At 43.4% G+C, this 20742-nt stretch overlaps 1 protein-coding gene across 1 annotated transcript in view; it reads left to right on the top strand.

Moving 5' to 3' along the window:
- The window catches only part of ADAMTS18 (ADAM metallopeptidase with thrombospondin type 1 motif 18), a 140373-nt gene that overhangs the window by 53559 nt on the left and 66072 nt on the right, over positions 1 to 20742 (top strand). Inside the window, exons 2-7 of the mRNA XM_061134047.1 lie at positions 11894 to 12180; positions 14745 to 14938; positions 15205 to 15288; positions 16832 to 16991; positions 17596 to 17701; positions 19677 to 19814. Coding sequence (XP_060990030.1) covers positions 11894 to 12180; positions 14745 to 14938; positions 15205 to 15288; positions 16832 to 16991; positions 17596 to 17701; positions 19677 to 19814 — 969 coding nt within the window. The remainder of the gene's footprint in view (positions 1 to 11893; positions 12181 to 14744; positions 14939 to 15204; positions 15289 to 16831; positions 16992 to 17595; positions 17702 to 19676; positions 19815 to 20742) is intronic.

Raw genomic sequence — 20742 nt, 5'->3', positions numbered from 1 at the left:
AGGGTTGGCTGTTTTGCTGATGGACTAGCAATGGAGCCGTCATGCCTGGAGTTCAGTGGAAGAGGGTGGCAGATGAATAGACAGGCTACCGAGGGATGGCTTCAGAGTTCAGTTCAGTTCAGTCACTCAGTCGTGTCCGACTCTTCACAACCCCATGGACTGCAGCTCGCCAGGCATCCCTGTCCATCACCAACTCCCAGAGCTTACTCAAATTCATGTCCATTGAGTAGGTGATGCCGTCCAACCATCTCATCTTCTGTTGTCCCCTTCTCCTCCCGCCTTTAATCTTTCCCAGCATCAGGGTCTTTTCTAATGAGTCAGTTCTTCACATCAGGTGGCCAAAGTATTGGGAGTTTCAGCTTTGGCCTCAGTCCTTCCAATGAATATTCAGGACTGATTTCCTTTAGCATGGACTGGTTGGATTTCCTTGCAGTCCAAGGGACTCTCAAACACCACAGTTGAAAAATCATTAATTCTTCAGTGCTCAGTTTTCTTTATGGTCCAACTCTCACATCCATACATGACCACTGGAAAAACCATAGCTTTGACTAGATGGACCTTTGTTGGCAAAGTAACGTCTCTGCTTTTTAATATGCTGTCTAGGTTGGTCATAACTTTTCTTCCAAGGAGCAAGCTCTTTTAATTTCATGGCTTCAGTCACCATCTGCAGTGATTTTGGAGCCCCCCCAAAATAAAGTCTGTCACTGTTTTCCATCTATTTGCCATGAAGTGATGGGACCAGATGCCATGATCTTAGTTTTCTGTATGTTGAGTTTTAGGCCAACATTTTCACTCTCCTCTTTCACTTTCATTAAGAGGCTCTTCAGTTCTTCTTCACTTTCTGCCATAACTGTGGTGTCATCTGCATATCTGAGGTTATTGCTATTTCTCCCAGCAATCTTGATTCCAGCTTGTGCTTCATCCAGCCCAGCATTTCTCATGATGTACTCTGCATATAAGTTAAATAAGCAGCGTGACAACATACAGCCTTGACGTACTCCTTTCCTGATTTGGAACCAGTCTGATGTTCCATGTCCAGTTCTAACTGTTGCTTCTTGACCTGCATACAGATTTCTCAGGAGGCAGGTCAGGTGGTCTGGTATTCCCATCTCTTTAATAATTTTCCACAGTTTGTTGTGATCCACACAGTCAAAGGCTTTGGCGTAGTCAAGAAAGCAGAAGTAGATATTTTTCTGGAATTCTCTCACTTTTTTGATGATCCAGCAGATGTTGGCAATTTGATCTCTGGTTCCTCTGCCTTTTCTAAATCCAGCTTGAACATCTGAAAGTTCTTGGTTCACATACTGTTGAAGCCTGGCTTGGAGAATTTTGAGTGTTACTTTGCTGGTGTTTGAGATGAGTGCAATTATTTGAACATTCTTTGGCATTGCCTTTCTTTGGGATTGGGATGGAAACAGACTTTTTCCAGTCCTGTGGCCACTGCTGAGTTTTCCAAATTTATTGACATATTGAGTGCAGCACTTTCACAACATCATGTTTTATACGAAATAGTATTTGAAATAGCTCATCTGGGATTCCATCACCTCCACTAGCTTTGTTCATAAGGCCCACTTGACCTCGCATTCCAGGATGTCTGGCTCTAGGTGAGTGATCACACCATCGTGGTTATCTGGGTCATGAAGATCTTTTTTGTACAGTTCTTCTGTGTATTCTTGCCACCTCTTCTTAATATCTTCTGCTTCTGTTAGGTGCATACCACTTCTGTCCTTTATTGTGCCCATCTTTGCATGAAATGTTCCCTTGGTATCTCTAATTTTCTTGAAGAGATCTCTAGTCTTTCCCATTCTATTGTTTTCTTCTATTTCTTTGCATTGATCACTGAGGAAGGCTTTCTTGTCTCTTCTTGCTATTCTTTGGAACTCTGCATTCAAATGGGTATATCTTTCCTTTCTTCTTTGCCTTTTACTCCTCTTCTTTTCTGAGCTATTTGTAAGGCCTTCTCAGACAACCATTTTGCCTTTTTGCATTTCTTTTCCATGGGGATGCTCTTGATCCTTGTCTCCTGTACAATGTCATGAACCTCCATCCATAGTTCTTCAGGCACTATGTCTATCAGATCTAATCCCTTGAATCTGTTTCTCACTTCCACTGTATTAATTGTAAGGGGTTTGTTTGATTTAGGTCATACCTGAATGGCCTAGTGGTTTTCCCTACTTCCTTCAATTTAAGTCTGAATTTGGCAATAAGGAGTTCATGATTTGAGCCACAGTCAGCTCCCGATCTTGTTTTTGCTGACTGTATAGAGCTTCTCCATCTTTGGCTGCAAAGAATATAATCAGTCTGATTTTGGTATTGACCATCTGGTAATGTCCATGTGTAGAGTCTTCTCTTGTATTGTTGGAAGTGGGTGTTTGCTATGACCAGTGCGTTCTCTTTGCAAAATTCTGTTAGCCTTTGCCCTGCTTCATTCTGTACTCCAAGGCCAAATTTGCCTGTTACTCCAGGTATCTCTTGACTTCCCACTTTTGCATTCCAATCTGCTATAATGAAAAGGACATCTTTTTTGGGTATTAGTTCTAGAAGGTCTTTAGGTCTTCATAGAACCATTCAACTTCAGCTTATTCAGCATTACTGGTTGGGGCATATACTTATTTTACCATGATATTGAATGGTTTGCCTTAGAAATGAACAGAGATCATTTTGATGTTTTTGAGATTGCATCCAAGTACTGCATTTTGGACTCTTTCATTGACTATGATGGCTACTCCATTTCTTCTAAGGGATTTTTGCTCACAGTAGTAGATTTAATGGTCATCTGAGTTAAATTCACCCATTCCAGTTCATTGTAGTTTGCTGATTTCTAAAATGTCGATGTTCACTCTTGCCATTTCTTGTTTGACCACTTGCAATTTGCCTTGATTCATTGACCTAACATTCCAGGTTCTTATGCAATATTGCTTTTACAGCATTGGACTTTACTTCCATCACCAGTCACATCCACAACTGGGTATTGTTTTTGCTTTAGCTCCATCTCTTCATTCTTTCTGGATTTATTTCTCCACTGATCTCCAGTAGCATATTGGGCACCCACTGACCTGGGGAGTTCATTTTTCAGTGTCTTATCTTTTTGCCTTTTCATACTGTTCATGGGGTTCTCCAGGCAAGAATACTGAAGTGGTTTGCCGTTCCCTTCTCTAGTGGACCACATTTTGTCAGAGCTCTCTACCATGACCCGTTTGTCTTTGGCCTTTATGGTGGGCTAGACTAAAGTGGTGTGAACCCCACACTCCTTGTTCCGGCACTTACCTTGTGATAACACAGCTTGAATGTGAACCTCTTCAAGGTGATGCTTGAGAAAAGTGTTTTCAGAGCAGAAGAGGGTAGGGATTGCCAACAGAGAGGTGAAATAGGAGACTACTGCTTTAACTCTCCACCTGGGGTGAAACAGGACTGAGCTGGAGCTCTAAGGTCAGTGGTACATCAATGTTGTGAGAATTGTGAATGCAACAGAAATGTGAATGTCAGTAGGATGCTGTCCAATGAAGATGGAGTATTGAGCTTGGGAACACAGATTTGGATTCTGAAATTGCCATTAAAAACACAACTTGGATGTTAGTTCTCAGCATCTCCTCCCAGACATTTAGCCTACTCTCCTCCCCCGTCTTCCAGAGGATGCTGACGTGATGTGTGAAGGAGGAGGACTGTTACTAACAGACACAGCACCAAAGCCTCTGGTGATGCGGGGGAAGGGCTGACCGCATGGTCCCATGTGAAGTCTGTGGCATGTCTGGTTGCTATGAAACCCAGACGTGCCAGCTCTCTCCACTCGGACCCTCACAATTCCCCAACAGCCATTAGAGCAGTCACGTGCTTGCCAAATGGCATCCTTCCTTAAGCTTCCTTTGAAGTGATCTGATTCTTGAGGGCGGGCCGGAACAGAGGCTCCCGTGACGCGAGGGTGTCAGAAGGCTCCTGCCTTGATCTTCACGACTGCATTGCTTGTAAGGGCCATGCAGCTTTGTCATCTATCCTTCCTGTTGGTTGTCAAGGTATATAGGCTTGCCCGATGGCTCAGAGGTAAAGAATCTGCCTGCAGTGCAGGGCTTGATTCCTGGGTCAGGAAGATCCCCTGGAGGAGGAAGTGGCAACCCAGTCCAGTATTCTTGCCTGAAAAGTCCCATCGATGGAGGAGCCTGGCAGCCTACAGTCCAAAGGGTCACAAAGAGACACGACTGAGCACAATTAGCTGTCTTAAGGGCTGGGAAGACATGGTTTCTTTTCCTTATTAATCTATGTATTCCTCTCCCAAAGATGTGAAGGAGCAACATATATCCTGACATCCATAGCTGTGCCATAGTTGTTCCCCCCATTAAGTTTCTATGTCTGTCACTTTACCTGTTTACCTGTGTGTGTGTGAACATTTAAGTTGTACTGTCTTAGTAAATTTCAATTCAGTGTTTCTGGAACTTTTCCTGACTCCTAATAGGATGTATGGGCTTCCTTGGTGGCTCTGTCGGAAATAAAAACTCCTGCCAATGCAGGAGACATGGCTTCAATCCCTGGGTCATGAAAATCCTCTTGAGGAGTACACGGCAACCCACTCCAGTATTGTTGCCTGGAAAACCCCATGGACAGAGGAGCCTGGCGAGCTGCAGTCCATAGAGTTGCAAAGAGTCGGAAGCGACTGAAGCAGCTAAACAACAACAAATTGGATGAGTGTTTAAGACTGAGGAAAGGTTGAGTGCTCAGGCAGCCCTGGAATCCTGAGAGGCAAAGCACCCATCAGACAGAACTGTTGTGAGAGTCCAGTGAGATTTTGCAGGTAGAATGGTTTGCAGAGTGTCTGGTATGCAGGAAACAGTGAAATGGTCCTCCAGATGGGACTGGAAAGGAAGATGGGGTGATGGGGAGAGTGTCTACTGATCATGATTAAACCACTTGAATTAATTTCTAAATGTTGAAACACAGATCGTGGCTATTTACTCAAACTGAGCAGGTTTTTGAGCATGTGTACATTTAGTCCTTCCATTGTTTTTATCAATAACAGAACACTGATACCACTTCCCAGAATTGCAGGTCCAATTGAAGGGGGCAGTTATAATACACACTTAGAAAAAGGCTCTTTTCCCTCATCTGATCAAATATAATCATTGTAACAGTAAATACACTTTGAGTGTTTTCTGTGCCAGGCACTGCTTTTAGCACTTTAAAAGTGTTAACTCACTTAATTCTCTAAAAACCTGATAAGGGAGATGCTATTACTCTCATTTTACAAATCTGGGACTTGGGAAATTAGGTTTGTTCTTGAGAGGTATGTAAACTTCCTCAGGAGATAAAAGCTGAAAAGACCACTTAACCATCACCGGGTTGAACATACTATGTTATGTTGTTAGCTTCATAGCCCCCCTCACCAGGCTGTGAGCAATGTGAGGATATTGATGGTATCTGATTAAATGTTGATGGACTGGGCTCTACAGTTTTTTGAAGAAAGATTACTGTGTATGTGAATCTGGAAAGCATAAATCCCCTTCCACATTTGTATTATATTTTATTTGTATTGAAGTCCTGCTGATGTTCATATTAATATCAATGAATGGATGAGAAATGCTAGATTTTTGTTGACATAACTATTTTGGGGTTTTTTTGTCCCAAAGCACAGGAGATTTCCCCCCGCCCCACCCCTTGGACAGTAATGTGGAATCCTGAACACATTCTTTTTTCAAAATGTGTGTCCACATGTGAGGGCCTGTCCCAGTTGTCTGTTAAACCAGCTCTGCGTGTATAGATGCAGATGGCAGAAAATTCTATTTCAGTTTCTTAGAATGACGTGCTTTATAGAGAACTGAGGAAGTTATATAGGGTCCATATGCTCTCAGTATAGTGTCATCAGACTTTGATTCATCTCTGGCCATGGGACCAGAAATAGTTCCACGGGTTTTCACCTGAAGTCTGTTTTTCTATTCCCCATGTACTCTCAAGTCTCTAATTTTCTTTTTAAAAGCCATGGCTATTTTTTATGTCTACATTTACTGTGGGTGCATAATTTCGCTTCAGTCCTGTCCGAGTCTTTGCGACCCTATGGACTGTAGTCCGCCAGGCTCCTCTGTCACGGGATTCTCAGTGCAAAAGTACTGGAGTGGGTTGCCATGCCTCCTCCAAGGACTGAACACCCACTGCAGTATTCTTGCCTGGGAAATTCCGTAGACAGAGGAGTCTGGCAGGCTACAGTCCATAGGGTCACAAAGTGTTGGACGTGACTGAGCAACTGAACACACACACATACATATGTGCATATATGTGTGTGTGCATATATAGGTGTGTATGCATATATGTGTGTATGCATATATGTGTGTGTGTGTGCGTGTGTGTGGGTATGCATATGTATATTACCACTTTGCTATGCACCCAAAACATTGTAAATCAACTGTATTTCAATTAAAAAATTTTTTTTAAACTTCCAAAATCAGTCTCTCCTTTCCCCTCACTCTTTGATCTCATCTCTCTCATAGAATCATGGGCTTCCCTTGTCACTCAGCTGGTAAAGAATCCACCTGCAATGCAGGGGACCCGAGTTCGATCCCTGGGTTGAGAAGATCCCCTGGAGAAGGGAAAGGCAACCCACTCCAGTATTCTGACCTGGAGAATTCCATGAACTGTATAGTCCATGGAGTTGCAAAGAGTTGGACACGACTGAGCAACTTTCACTTTCATTCATAGAATCCTGCGTTTTTTCCTCCACACTCAACACAACGGGATGTTTGCTCATGATCTTCCCTTGTTTCACCCCTGCTTTGCCCATTTAATTGGAATTCTGTTGGGACCAGAGGTCTTGTCTTCCAGACCACATTTTGTCAAAAACATTGCACATGTTTAGTCACTCAAAATGCTTCACACATTCTGTAGTTAAATAGGTGGCTCCTCTTAGAGGTACTGGGTTTATGTTTTAAACCATAAAAAGTATTCTTGGTTAGACTCCATTATTTTCCATCAGACTAAACTCCCAAAAAGGAATATTTTTCTCCCTTAACATGCGGCTCTGTAAAATCCTTGTTTTGTTACAAAGAATTGTTCTGGAGTCTGGTCCTTGTCGCCCAAAACTGAATTAAATATGGAGGGCTGTTTGGGCCTTGTCTGTTTGTCCCAATACAAGAGGCCATTTTTCAAAAAATTGCTTTCTTAGTGTAGAAGTCACTCTGCATTTGAGATGCCTACAGTTCTCAAGAAATAAGGAGTAAAGAGAAAGCTTCCAAACCGGTTCCTCCAGTTAAGGCAGTTGAGTGGCTTATGCCTTTGATATAAGTTGAACCAAGTCAGGAAGTTAGTAAGGCTGGAGGGCCTTCATGGATAGTTCACTATTTTTTTCCCCCTTTAACTGTTCACTCTGTCCTCTGGGGACTGTAAATGGGGTCTTTTGTCTTCACGAAGCTTGGAGAGGTTAGGGCCCTGCTTGAGAAGGGGGGCCTGAATTCTACCTGGGCTCCCAGCTGAGAACCCTGTAGGTGGCCTTGAGGTTTATGTAGGGGTTATGGTGGGGGCGGGGGGTGGACTCCTGGCTTCACAGTGTTCCCCCAAAACTGGGTTTGCCTCTTGGTGGATATTGAGCCAATAGTCCCAGCCATGCTGGGAGAAGATGGGGAGAAGGAAGGATTTATCATTACTTGCAGCAAGTAAGGAGCACACTAGGGATCTTTCCCTGAACAGCAAACCTGGAGAATTTGAAGCTAATCGTACATGCATATTCATGAGGGAGCTTGGGCAGAGAAGAACTCAGTATAGAACTAAGGCCAAGGTCCACGCTTTAGTTGATTGAAGTCAAGAGGGTCGACGTCATCATTCCGTCCTGCACCTAGGTGGGGGCCTTCAATCCCGTAGACCTTATATGTATAAAAATTATACGTATCCTTTGAGGAGGAGCTAAGACCCTGCTTGTCACTGTACTATTGTTTGACCGCCTGCATTTCTTCATTCCTGTAAGATCATTGACTACCAAGACCGGTTCAAGGGCAAGCATGGTGCCTGGGCTTAGATCACAAAGTGCCTTTGGCCACAATGGCTTCTCTTATGTCAAGAAAGTCATGCCTGGTTCTCTTTCTCTGGGAAACCTGTAATCAGTCTGCTTACAACATCTGTAATGGAGAAAGAGTTCATGGTGTTAATGAATTTGAACATGTCACTTCCTAGCTCTGGCTTCCCTGACTGGAAAGGGAGGAGGATGTTGGCATGCCCAGCTTCAGCATCCACTCCATTCTGAGATTTTTCAGTTCACTTGTTCACTTATTGCACACATGTCTGTGGGCTGATAGCCATTTATTTATTGACTAATGATGTGTGGCGTACACCAGGGATGCCCATATACAATGTGGATGTTAAAACTCTGTCAGAGGTGACAGGAAGGTTGCATCTTCTTTGTTTCCTTCATTGAAGATGGATGCACAGCACATAAACCGTAGCTGGAAGTGGGGAAGGGTAGTTTTCAATAGGGTGCTGACTCCTGTCTCTCTGGGAAGATGTTGTTTAATCTGAGACAAAAGCAAAAAGCACCAGAAGGCCACACCAGTGAGTCTCTGGGGGAAGAAGGTGGCCAGACAAAGGAAAAGGATGTGCAAAATTGATTAAGAGTGTGTAGACTACAAAAAGAATTTTCCCTTTACCCCTCTAGGTTCTTGGCTGTGACCAACAACCCCCCCCCCCACCCTGCCCTCACTGTAATAAAGGACAGATTAACAGGAGAAAAGCAGATAGATGTTTAATAACATGTATATAGGCTTCCCTGTTGGCTCAGACAGTAAAGAATCTGCCTGCAATGCAAGAGACCCAGGTTAGATTCCTGGGTTGGGAAGATCCCCTGGAGAAGGGAATGGCAACCCACTCTAGTATTTGCCTGGAGAATTCCATGGACAGAGGAGTCTGGTGGGCTACAGTCCACGGGGCCGTAAAGCGTCAGACACGACTGAGCGACTTCACTTCACTTCACATGCCTCCTGTGTACATGAGAGAGACCCAGGAAAGCTGAATAATTCCCCCAGAAGACCCAAACCACCCCCCTTAAATACCGAAAGACCAAAGAAAGAACGGGGTAGGTGGCAGTTACATGAGCCTGTCAGGCAAAGCCCAGTAAGTAAGGGTATGGTTGTTACACGCATTTAAAGCGGAACCTTCTCAGTAGGTAAAAGTTTCTGGAGTCGCAGTCAACCTCCCCTTCCTGGTAGAAGAGGGAGCCCCCACCCCTGGCCCCGACACATGGAGATTTTGCTTTGAAGGGAAGTGCTCTCAGAAAAGGCTCCGACCTGCTGGCTGTCCAGAGCTCCTCTGGTGTCTGCTCTTTAACCGGCTCAGGCTAATCCTTATGCCCAGGAGGTGCATTTGGGGGTGGCAAATCTGCTGTCACCCCATCAGGTGAACGAATTTGTTGATTCAAGAAGTCATGGAAATGTCCTGTTCAGAATGGTAGAAAGGAGAGGAGCGCAGACCAGCTGCCAGGCTCCAGAGGGGGCAGATGATGGAGGGGTCTGTGGGGCGGGAAAGGGGTCAGGTTTGAGATGGATGTTAGCGCGTGTGAGGTGAGCTGATGCTTTTGGCCAAGGATGCCGGCCAATGTCGGGGGACCGTAGTGGAGAAGATGAGGGGGATTTGAAAGATGTGATAGAGAGTGCCCAGACAGGGGGTGAGCGTGTCTGCTGCTTGGCACTGAGCAGAGAGGGCGAACTGTGCTGAGATCCAGCCTGAGTGAAGGTACAGCGGGTGGGCAGGATTTCTGGGGCCGTGACATTCTATTTCCTCAAGTTTTTCTTGCCGATTAATTGTCCCATCATGTCCACGAGAGCATGAATGTGCACTGTTTCTTTACTTTCTGCCTCTTTTCTTTGTGCCAGGGTCTGACTGGGCTATGAGTTAGATACTCCAGTGTATATCTGCTGAACAAAGGAAAGCGTCATGCTGGTGCTCCAGACCATAAGGTGGTCTTTGCTCTTTGTTTGTTGCTGGGTTTTTGTTTTGTTTGGGGATTTTTTTTTTTTTTTCGCAGCACTGCATGGCAGGTGGGATCTTAATCTCTGACCGGGATCGAGCCTGTGCCCCATGCGGTGGAAGCACAGAGTCTTAGCCACTGGACCACTGGGGAAGTCCCCACGAGACAGTCTTCAAGAAGGCAGCAGACTTGTGAACTGAAAGGAAAATCAGGATCACACATACATTCTGGGGCTCCTTTTAGGAGTGAGAGACTGAATCCTAACAGAGGGTTACAGTGAGGCCTGGGGATATCCCCGGTGATGCCCCCCACACCTCTCCCTGTTCCCTTGGTAACCTGCCCTCACCCCAGCACCCCCTTACATACTTGAATATTTACATGTCTGGCTTCCCAGTAGGCTGCATGCTCTGCGTGTGTATTTCCTGCACAGGTGTGTGTTCACACTTAAATGCGTAGCACCTCACTGGCGCTCAGTGAATGTGGGTTGATTCAATCACTCATCATCGTCAGTCATCTAAACTGGAACTGAAAGTGTATAAAGGGTTTCTGCAGTGGTTACTTTATCTCCCCTTATTACGTGGTCTGGGCAGGAAAATTTCTCTCCGTTTTGCACCTGAGGAAGGTAAGACCTAGGTCATAAACTCATTTGCACGTTTGGATAACTATTGAGGCAGTTTAAAAAATTCTGATGCATGAAATCACAAGAGATTCACTCTGATAGTATGGAATTCTGCCTGGGAGTGAGTGACCCTGTGTGTGTGTGTGTGTGTGTACATTTTTAAGATCTGCAGGCATTCCTATGTTCAACAGAGTTTAAGAGCTGCTGGCCTGTGTTATGCATGTGTGCATACATGCTAAGTTGCCTCGGTCATGTCTGACTCTTTGCAACCCCATGGACTGTATTCCGCCAGTCTCCTCTGTCAATGGGATTCTCCAGGCAAGAATACTAGAGTGGGTTCCCATGCCCTCCTCTAGGGGATCTTCCCGACCCAGGGATGGAACCCACGTTGCTTGTGTCTCCTGCATCGGCAGGGGGGTTCTTTACCACTAGTGCCAACTGAGAATCCCTGCTGGCCTGTGTCGGTGCTTCTCAAGTATTAATGGGCAGACAAGTCACCCAGGGATCTACATAAATTCTGAGTCAGCAGGTCTGGGGAGAGACCTGAGAGTCCACATTTCTAACCAGCATGCTGCAGCTGCAGGTCCATAGACCACACTTCTCGCAGCAGTGCCTGGGGATCAGGGAGATTCCGAACAAATGCAGAGAAGAGAGAGCACAGTGCGTGTAGGGGGAAGGCAGGGGTGTATTGTGTCTGAAATTTCAGCTACAAAGACATATTGTGCCGTGAACTTGAAAGTGACGTTGTGATTGGATGGGCTTGTCCCGGTCTCCTCTTTCTTCCTGATTTAGCTCATCTGTCTGTTCATGATGGTGTAACCCTTTGGATTCCCCAGACCCTCACTTGGAGATAACCAAGAATCACTCACTCCTCTCTCTCCCATCCTTGCTAGTCCTTTTATTGAGCACTTATGAAGTCAAGATGGACTATCTTTGTTTGTACTGTCTTGGAGGTCGGGGCTGTTTTTAAATACACCAGTGTCCAGTGTCGACAATGGCATCTGCCCTGTCCTAGGTGTGGAGAACCCCAGAATGTCACATGACTCAGCCCTTCAGTCCCAAACATCGAGGCTGGCAGCCTAGAACAGAAGTGAGCAGCACTGCCCACTAGGCAGAGAATTCTAGGTACCAGTCCTGGCTTTCCTTTTCCTACCAGCCTCAGTTTTCTCACCTGTGAAATGGGGGTAATAACAGTTGCAGCCGCTCGTGGCGCAGATGAAATGAACGGCGGGCGCCCAGTACTCAGCCTGCACTCCGGACGTTGCAGAAACACAGGCTGGAAATCTACGCACGCGAGACAGGGACGCGAGCAATCCCTAATGTTTCCTTTCCGTTTGGCTTTTTAGTCAGGCCTCATACGGACACGAGAAAATGAATTCCTCATCTCGCCATTACCTCAACCCCTGGCCCAGGAACACAACTACAGCGCCCCCGCAGGCCACCAGCCTCACGTGCTGTACAAAAGGACGGCGGAGGGGAGGGTCCGGCGTCGCCATGGCTACCTGGGCTCCGGCCCGAACCCTGCGGCTCACCCCCCAAGTCACGCCCCCCACACCTCTTGGAGGCCAGAGAGAGGACAGCATCATGGGAGGTTGCAAAAGCAGCATTTTTGTGGACGACGCAAGAAATGTATGTAAGGAAACCTTTTCTTGTTCTCTTCCTCTCTGGGCCCTCGACGGGTTTTCCCGAGCATCACTGGGTGTGCTGACTTTGCAGGTTAAAACTGGCTACGCTCAGCCCCCACTGAAGTTAATCTTGGAGATGAGCCAGAAATCACCCCTGTCAGACGAAAGCTAGGTGATCCTTTTTTTTTTTTTTTTTTCAGTTAAACTGGAAAGTTTTTTTTCCCCTCTTTTAGTATCTTTTTAATCATATGTCCCAATATTATTTTAGTTTCTGTATGAGAAAAGGACCTAGTCTTCCAAATGATGAGAGAGGTGAATTCCCAGGTGTGGTTAGGTATTCCTTTTGAAGATTCTAATCTTCCCTGGTGGCTCAGACGGTGAAGAAATCTGCCTGCAATGCAAGACGCACGGGTTCAATCCCTGGGTCAGGAAGATCCCCTGGAGAAGGGAATGGCAACCCACTCCAGTGTTCTTGCCTGGAGAATCCCATGGACAGAGGAGCCTGGCAGGCTGCAGTTCATGGAGTTGCAAAGAGTTGAACGTGACTGAGCAACTAACTGAACAGACTTCCCGGTTAACGAGAATATTGGCACCTGATCCGAGGTGGCGAGGGAACACAGGAAGCCTTGGACTTGGCTTGTGACCTGGACACAACCATCTGCATTTTCTATACCAGCAGTGTCTGACAGAAATAGAATATCAGCCCCATGTGTAATTTTAAATTTTCTAATAGCCACATTAAAAAATGCTTAAATAGGTAAATTAACATGAATGATATATTTTATTTAACCCGATATATAGAAAATATCATCTTAGTATGTCATCAATATAACCAGTGAAGTACCAATTTAAATGATGTATTTTATATTCTTTTTTCATATTAAGTTTTAGAAATCCATTTATTTTATACTTAGGGAACAATTCCAAATCAGACAATAAATTTTCACCAGAAATGCTTAATCTGTATCTAGATTTTATAAAACTTACAGGTGAAAAGTAGACTTACACAGTCAAATTGTTCCATATGTAAAGTTTTTCAATAGCTGAATCAAATACTGTCTTTTAAATGTAAAATAAAATTAATAAAAATTAAATAAAATTAAAAATTCCATTCCCTCAGTGGCACCAGCCACATTTCAAAGGAGCCATGAGCAGCGTGTGACTGTGTAGTTGGACAGGGCAGCTGGGTGGTTCCCACAGAGCAGAGGAAGTGGGTGATCACTAGCGGACATGAAAGACAGTTTCTAGCACTTTAATTGGTTTTGGGGATTTGGTATTACTGAAATACCCTTTTTAAGGAACATCTATTTGGCGTGAATTTGTAATACTAGTGGTATTAAGGATAGTGATGATATTCATAGTGGCAATGACACACGCTTGATATGAAATATAAAAGCTAATCTTTAAAGCAGCTTTATGATTAGATATTATACTCATTTCAGTGATGAGAAAACTGAAACTCAGAGACATTTATCAAAATGGCCAATTGAGACTTTAAATTGAGCTCTAAATGATTTGATCATTTCATTTTGCTCTGTGAAGAGCTGACTTCACTATAATGACTGTACCAGTTGTTACCGTATTAAATGTATCTATAGTACACACAGTCCTGAGCTTTCCAAATGCATTTTTCCTTCCCAGCAACCCTTGAATCTGTCACTGTCCATTAACTAAAGGGATGGTGCCTAATCTAACAGGTACTTTGAGCTGTCTGCTCAGACACTATGGCCAATATCCCATGCTGCACCTTATCTATTACAAAGCATTTAATATAATTTTTTTTTCATTTAATAGAATTTTAAATATCACTTCTGACTATTCTGTTTCCATAGCAACTTAATTAATATCAGGTCAAAGAGTCCTATTGACCACTTATTTTGTGCCATATTAAAGTTTGTGTTGATGAAACAAGAACATGGGCAGCATTCTACAGGATACATATTTGTAAGCTTTAGTTAGAAAATAATACACAAAGTGTATACAGAAAAAAAGGAGAAGGGGGCGGCAGAGGATGAGATAGTTTGATAGCATCACCAACTCAATGGACATGACGTTGAGCAAATTCTGGGAGATAGTGAAGGGCAGGGAAGCCTGGCCTGCTGTAACCTATGGAGTTGCCAAGAGTCAGACGTGACTTAGCAACTGAAGAAGAACAGCAGCAAGACAAAGTATGATAATGAATTCAGAAGCAGAGGAAAGTGTCTGTGTCTGCAGTGTGTAAGCCATAAAATAAAATGAGCGCTTTCTGTTTTTAAAGATTCTTCCCACAGTACTGATTTTTCTTGTGCCACCCTTCCAGCTAGAATTGTAGCTTCTTTTCTTTGACTCTGGAGAGCTCTTTTGAGTTACTCAATCCATGTGTCTGTCCATCCATTGCACCTTCTACTAAAAGCGTCTCTCTTGACCACAAATTAGGTCCAGAGTCCCAGAACAGGTACAGTGGCATCATTTGTCAGGAGATGAGTGAAGCGCTGGTTACTCGGTCTCCCGCCTCCCCTTGTTTAGATGGCTATTTGTCTCCCTGGCTGATCTCTGCTGCCAGCCCTTCCAAATACTCTCCTGTTCCTTGTAGATGCCCCCAAGCCTCCCACAGAGGACACCTATCTCAGGTTTGATGAATATGGGAGCTCGGGACGGCCCAGAAGATCAGCTGGCAAGTCACAGAAGGGCCTCAACGTGGAAACCCTTGTGGTAGCAGACAAGAAAATGGTGGAGAAACACACCAAGGCCAACGTCACCACGTACATCCTCACGGTCATGAACATGGTACGGAGACAGTCAGGACCCAGCCCTCTGCCTGCCTAAGACAGCTCAGAATCATGGCATTCCCGTGCGTGAGTTAAAAAGCAGATGCAGCCACCTGATTTTATTGAAAAAAATTAAGTTGGAAGGAAACTGGCTTCCAACATAAATATATTTGGTCAAATCAGTGCATACTTGCTCATAAATATGTCCTATTGATCTTCCCTTACAGTTTTGGAAATTAAAAAAAATTTTTTTAAATTTTCTCTGATTTCAATTTGTTTCAACAGGTTTCCAGCCTCTTTAAAGATGGGACTATTGGAAGTGATATAAACATTGTCGTGGTTAGCCTCATTCTTCTGGAACAAGAGCCTGTAGGTGCCACACTTCATTTCTTTTTTCTTCACTCATTCTGCCCTTCAAGATACACTTAGCTAACACCTACTGTGTTGCCACCCCATGGAATTGTCATTAGAAATTCAGCTTTGAAAATTTAAAATGACCCTCAAGGAATGTACAATCCAATAGGGTTGTGTATTTAAATAACTAAAACCTCACAAAATGATTATTTCTACATAAATATACAATATATGTATAGATATACAATGATATAAAATATGACTAAAAGTGCATATGTAATATGACTACAAAAAACTAAAATGAATACAAAAAGTAGAATATAGATATTATAAAATATTATGCAGGCTTCACAAGGAAAGTACATTTGGTAGGAGATTTAAATGTCAGCTGGATTTGGCAAGTTGGAGATTCTGGGTAATTATAAAAGGATATTTTGAAAATATACTGAAAATAAGTCATCTGAAAATTCTGGTAAAAAGCTTACTGTCTCCCAACACCACCTTAGGTACTACAGAAAATAAGCAAGGGATATTTAACTGCCCTTGACTTAGTTACAGGGAGATGCAAGCAGAACATATCATCAAGTGTTAAATTGTACACCTCCTGCTTTGTAGTGTTTTGATGTTGCAACTGTATTTTCTGAGGTGGGAATTACCAATCTGACTATTTTTTAAATCCCCTAAGGCTTTTCGTCTTCATCTGTAACCCCAGTCATGAATGAACAAAGCAGAGAGTCAGAGATGAGGCAAAAATGAATATAATCGCCAGGTCTCTAGTGCTCCTATATCAAATTATTCTTAGAGTTAACAATGTATCAAATTATTCTTAGAGTTTTAGAAAAGAAGAAAAGGTGTATGTTGTTTGGGAAATACTTCTAATTTACCACTTATACTGTTTCCAAGGACTCAAAGTCAGCAGCATCCTAATTCACTGATAATTAAGGGTTTTGTCTAAAAACTCTCAGCTTGACCCAAGTTAATAGTTTTCAGGAAAAATTTGATTAAAAAATTATTTTAAGAGTAGGTCCTTACTTGCCCTTTAGGATATTGTAATTATTTGTTTCTTCATCCATTCAGTGAGCTTTCAGTTTATTGATTGATGGGTTGTAACCTATGGCGTGCTGAGCCCTTTTCTGGAAATCTTGACATAGGAGTAAGCAAGCCATGGTCAGTTCTGTCCTCATGCTCGACGGAAGGATCCACTGAGCTCTATCCCCACTAAGTAATAATTACGTTGTAAAAGTAATAACAGTTCTTTAAGGACGTTACCAGTGTGAGACGAGCTAAGGTGTTTCTAACTGATGCCAGTTTATTTGTTATAGAAATGCAGCTGCCACCAAAGCACACCGCCGAAACGCCGTAGTTACTTCCAATATTGTGAACATTTACCTGCAACGGATTTAAGCACCAGTTATGTCCAACCTTAGCGCAAGTGTTTTCCTCTGTTGACCCTTCCCCCAGGAACATGATGCTTCCGTGTTTGCTTGTACAAATGGAGTGATGCAGCATTCTCATTCTGTCACACATTCACACTTTGATTTGTGCGGGTTTCCCACAGAGAGGATTACTGATCAACCATCATGCAGACCAGTCTCTGAATAGCTTCTGCCAGTGGCAGTCTGCCCTCGTTGGAAAGAACGGCAAGAGGCATGACCATGCTATCCTACTCACGGGATTTGATATCTGTTCCTGGAAGAATGAACCATGTGACACTCTAGGTATGATATGAACACATGCTTCGTGCACACCCATGTCAGCTAAAAACACAGTCTGGAAACTTTCTATTGGGTGAGTGGCTCTTGGGATTCCTTATAAGGAGACAATCTTTAAATTGTGGAGTATCCTCGTTGTACCCTCTCTGAGTATTTTCTATTTAACTGAACTCAGTGTGGAATGGGGGCCCCTTTACTTTATTCCTGTTGTGTTTTTCTTTATTAAACTTGGTGATGATCCTGCAAGCGTGAGATCAATGGTTGTTTAACTACGCACCTTGTGGGTTATTCCCTAAGCATCTTGAGTGCAGAGCTGTAGAGCTGAAAAGAGCATGCCTAGTCTCTGTGGCATTCAACTGTGCCCCTAAGTAGCATGCTTCTTTTAAAAAGTTATTTGAACTTTGAAGGACTCAGCTGAAAGTATCTTTAAAAAGAAACAAAGTGTTAAGTTCTACTCAACTATTTAGAGAGGACAGAGAGCCATATACCTTAAGCTTTTTTCTGCAAAAAAAAAAATAATAATAAATAAATAAACAAAAGGTGCACAGCGTTTGGACATCAGAAATGATCAGGAATGTTTCCTTTGGGTTTGAAATTGCTCTCTCAACAGGGTTCGCCCCCATCAGTGGGATGTGCAGCAAGTACCGAAGCTGTACCATCAATGAGGACACAGGGCTTGGCCTGGCCTTCACCATCGCTCACGAGTCAGGGCACAAGTAAGTGACCCCTCGATGTACCGCTTTATATGAAAACCAGTTGGGTGGTTCATTGGCTTTCCTCTAATGATTATTGTCGATCTGGGTGGAATAAATAGGATATATCTTATATAAGGTTTACAGTAGTACTTGACTGCTTTTTTCATTTGTGAAAGTTGCTCAGTCGTGTCTGACTCTGAGACCCCGTGGACTGTAGCCCGCCAGGCTCCTCTGTCCATGCATTTCTCCAGGCCAGAATACTGGAGTGGGTAGCCTATCTCTTCTCCAGGGGATCTTCCCAACCCATGAATTGAACTGGGGTCTCCTGCACTGCAGGCAGATTCTTTACCAGCTGAGCCGCCAGAGAAAATCACACTTGACTGTAAGAAGGGCCCAAACAAAGGCCAGTCATTGTCAAGGCTCTTGTTGAACAACGTTTGATAGCTGCTTAGTATTCCGTTGTGTGTGTAAATGGACTTTGTTGTTGTTCAGACTGTAAGTAACACACCCCAATAGTTAAATTATGAAGGAGATAAGTCATAAGATTTTGATAAAACTTTTGACATGTACCGAAGAAAATGCGTTTTGTCTTCTGATAGGCTGTCAAATCAAAGTTAGAAAATTAAAAAAAAATTTAAGTTCAAAACGCAATTCAAACTTGGTTTTCTTATGTCCAGAAAACTACACTAAGGTGCTGGTTTAATGACCTTTCCTCTTAGAGGAATGGCTTTGATCTCTCCCCACTTTGTCCCCACTTCTGTGACTCTTACTGTTTCCTTTGGTGCTTTATACATAAATTTCCCTCTGCTTTTGACTTTCACAAATATATTTAGAAAGACTGTCGCCCGAACAAACCCGTTAGCTTCTTGGTTAAGTACAAAGAAGAACTGAATTGGGCAAAGTGGAGATTCGAAAAATGCTTTCCCTGAGTGTATGTTGAGGTTAATAAATACCTGTGTGTGGATCCATCACTTCTAATACCGTGTATTAACACGTGTATGTTGAATCTAGAAAAGTAACATAGATCTTATTTTTTTACAAAGCAGAAATAGAGACAGAGATGGTATAGAGGACACATGTACGGACACCAAGGGGGAAGAGGCAGTGGGATAAACTGGGAGACTGGAATTGATGTATACACACACTGTGTATAAAATAGGTAACTGGGGAACCTACTGTAGCACAGGGACCTCTGCTCCATGCTCTAGCATGACCTAAATGGGAAGGAAATCTAAAAAAGCGGGGATATGTGTATACATATAGCCGCTTCACTTTGCTGTATAGTAAATACTAACACACTGTTGTGAAGCAACCAATAAAAATTAATTTAAAAATATTTTTAAATCCCTGGGGCCCTGACTGATCAGCTCACAGTATACAGCCATCCTGCTCTTACTAACCTGATAAACTGGGAGGAATGACGGGAAAATGGCTGGTTTGTAGACGTGAGTCACAACAGAATCGTCGTCGTTGTTCAGTCATATCCAACTCTTTGCGACCCCATGGACTGCAGCACACCAGGCCTCCCTGTCCTTCACTATCTCCTGGAGTTTGCTCAAACTCATGTCCATTGAGTCGGTGATGCCATCCAACCATCTCATCCTCTGTCGTCCCCTTCTCCTCCCACCTTCAATCGTTCCTAGCATCAGGGTCTTTTCCAGTGAGTCAATTCTTTGCATCAGGTGGTCAAAGCATTGGAGTTTCAGCTTCAACATCAGTCCTTCCAATGAACACCCAGGACTGATCTCCTTTAGGATGGACTGGTTGGATCTCCTTGCAGTCCAAGGGACTCTCAAGAGTCTTCTCCAACACCACAGTTCAAAAGCATCACTTCTTCAGCGTTCAGTCTGCTTTATGGTCCAACTCTCTTTTCTTACAATTTCAGTAACTCTATCCCTCACTTGCGTTCCCTGATTCTCAGTACATCTTTTTCGTCCTCTGCCTATAGTTTGGAAAATGGGTTCACTGAAGCCTTTTTGTCTTCTTTCTGTTTTAGTTTCGGCATGGTTCATGATGGAGAAGGCAACCCGTGCAGGAAAACGGAAGGCAATATCATGTCACCCACGCTGACGGGAAACAACGGTGTGTTTTCCTGGTCTTCATGCAGCCGGCAGTACCTCAAGAAATTCCTTAGGTGAGAAGACAGGCCAGGGCCAAGGGCATTCCCAGGTTCGGAGGAGTGACCGTGAATGGTCCTCAGTCGACGTGAGAACAGGCGCTTGGTGGGTTGATGGTGATGATGGTATGTGACTGTTGCCGAGAGAACACTGAAGGCCTCATGCTGTTACATGTTCTCCACAGAACACCTCAGCAGCCCTCATAGCCGTCCTGTTATTCCCTTGTTTTAGAGCTGAGGAAACTGAGTCTTAGGGCGGTTATAGTGTTACTGAAGGTTTACAGCTGGTAAGCTGAGGACAAAAGACACACTCAGATCTGTCATGACTCCAAAATCTCTGCTTAGAACTGTCTCCTCTAAGACATCCAGAGGTTCCTGGAAATATTATCTTTTTATTGTGACTGATTGTTTTAATCTAGTCAATCAACTCGGTCATAAGGGTATTAAAAGGACTAAAATAGAGTGTTTGTTTTATAATGAATGGAGCATTGTGGTGATTGGCTGTTTTGTTTGAAATGGCCAGGAGCTAACCCGGTGTCCAAAAGACATCCAAAGGGCAGGATAGCTATGTAAAATTCCTTCAGTAACTCTGAAGTCCTAGATTTATTTCATTAGTAAAATGGGAGTTAGGCAGGTCACACTGTTTGATTCGTATTAAATGCTGAATACCAACTTGAAACTCTTTGAAGTGTCCTTTGATTTTATTAAACCATTTGGACATTTTGCAACACTAGAGGCATTAGACAGATGCGTATGTATTTCAGTTTATATGTATGTAATATACCTTGTTAATCTGTGTTGACACACAAGAACACTCGGGTTCTAAAGGCATCCCCTCTTGACCAGGTATTAGGGAAACTAACCAAGTTTCTTTGGGAATTACGATTCTTAATACTTTTTCTTTAACCTGTACCACTGCATATTATTTGCAGATGTTCACAGAATT

This window comes from Dama dama, chromosome 4, assembly GCF_033118175.1.
Source record: "Dama dama isolate Ldn47 chromosome 4, ASM3311817v1, whole genome shotgun sequence".
Taxonomy (NCBI): Eukaryota; Metazoa; Chordata; class Mammalia; order Artiodactyla; family Cervidae; genus Dama; species Dama dama.
Note: the sequence above shows the minus strand (reverse complement) of the source record. Positions and strands in the feature narration are given on the sequence as shown.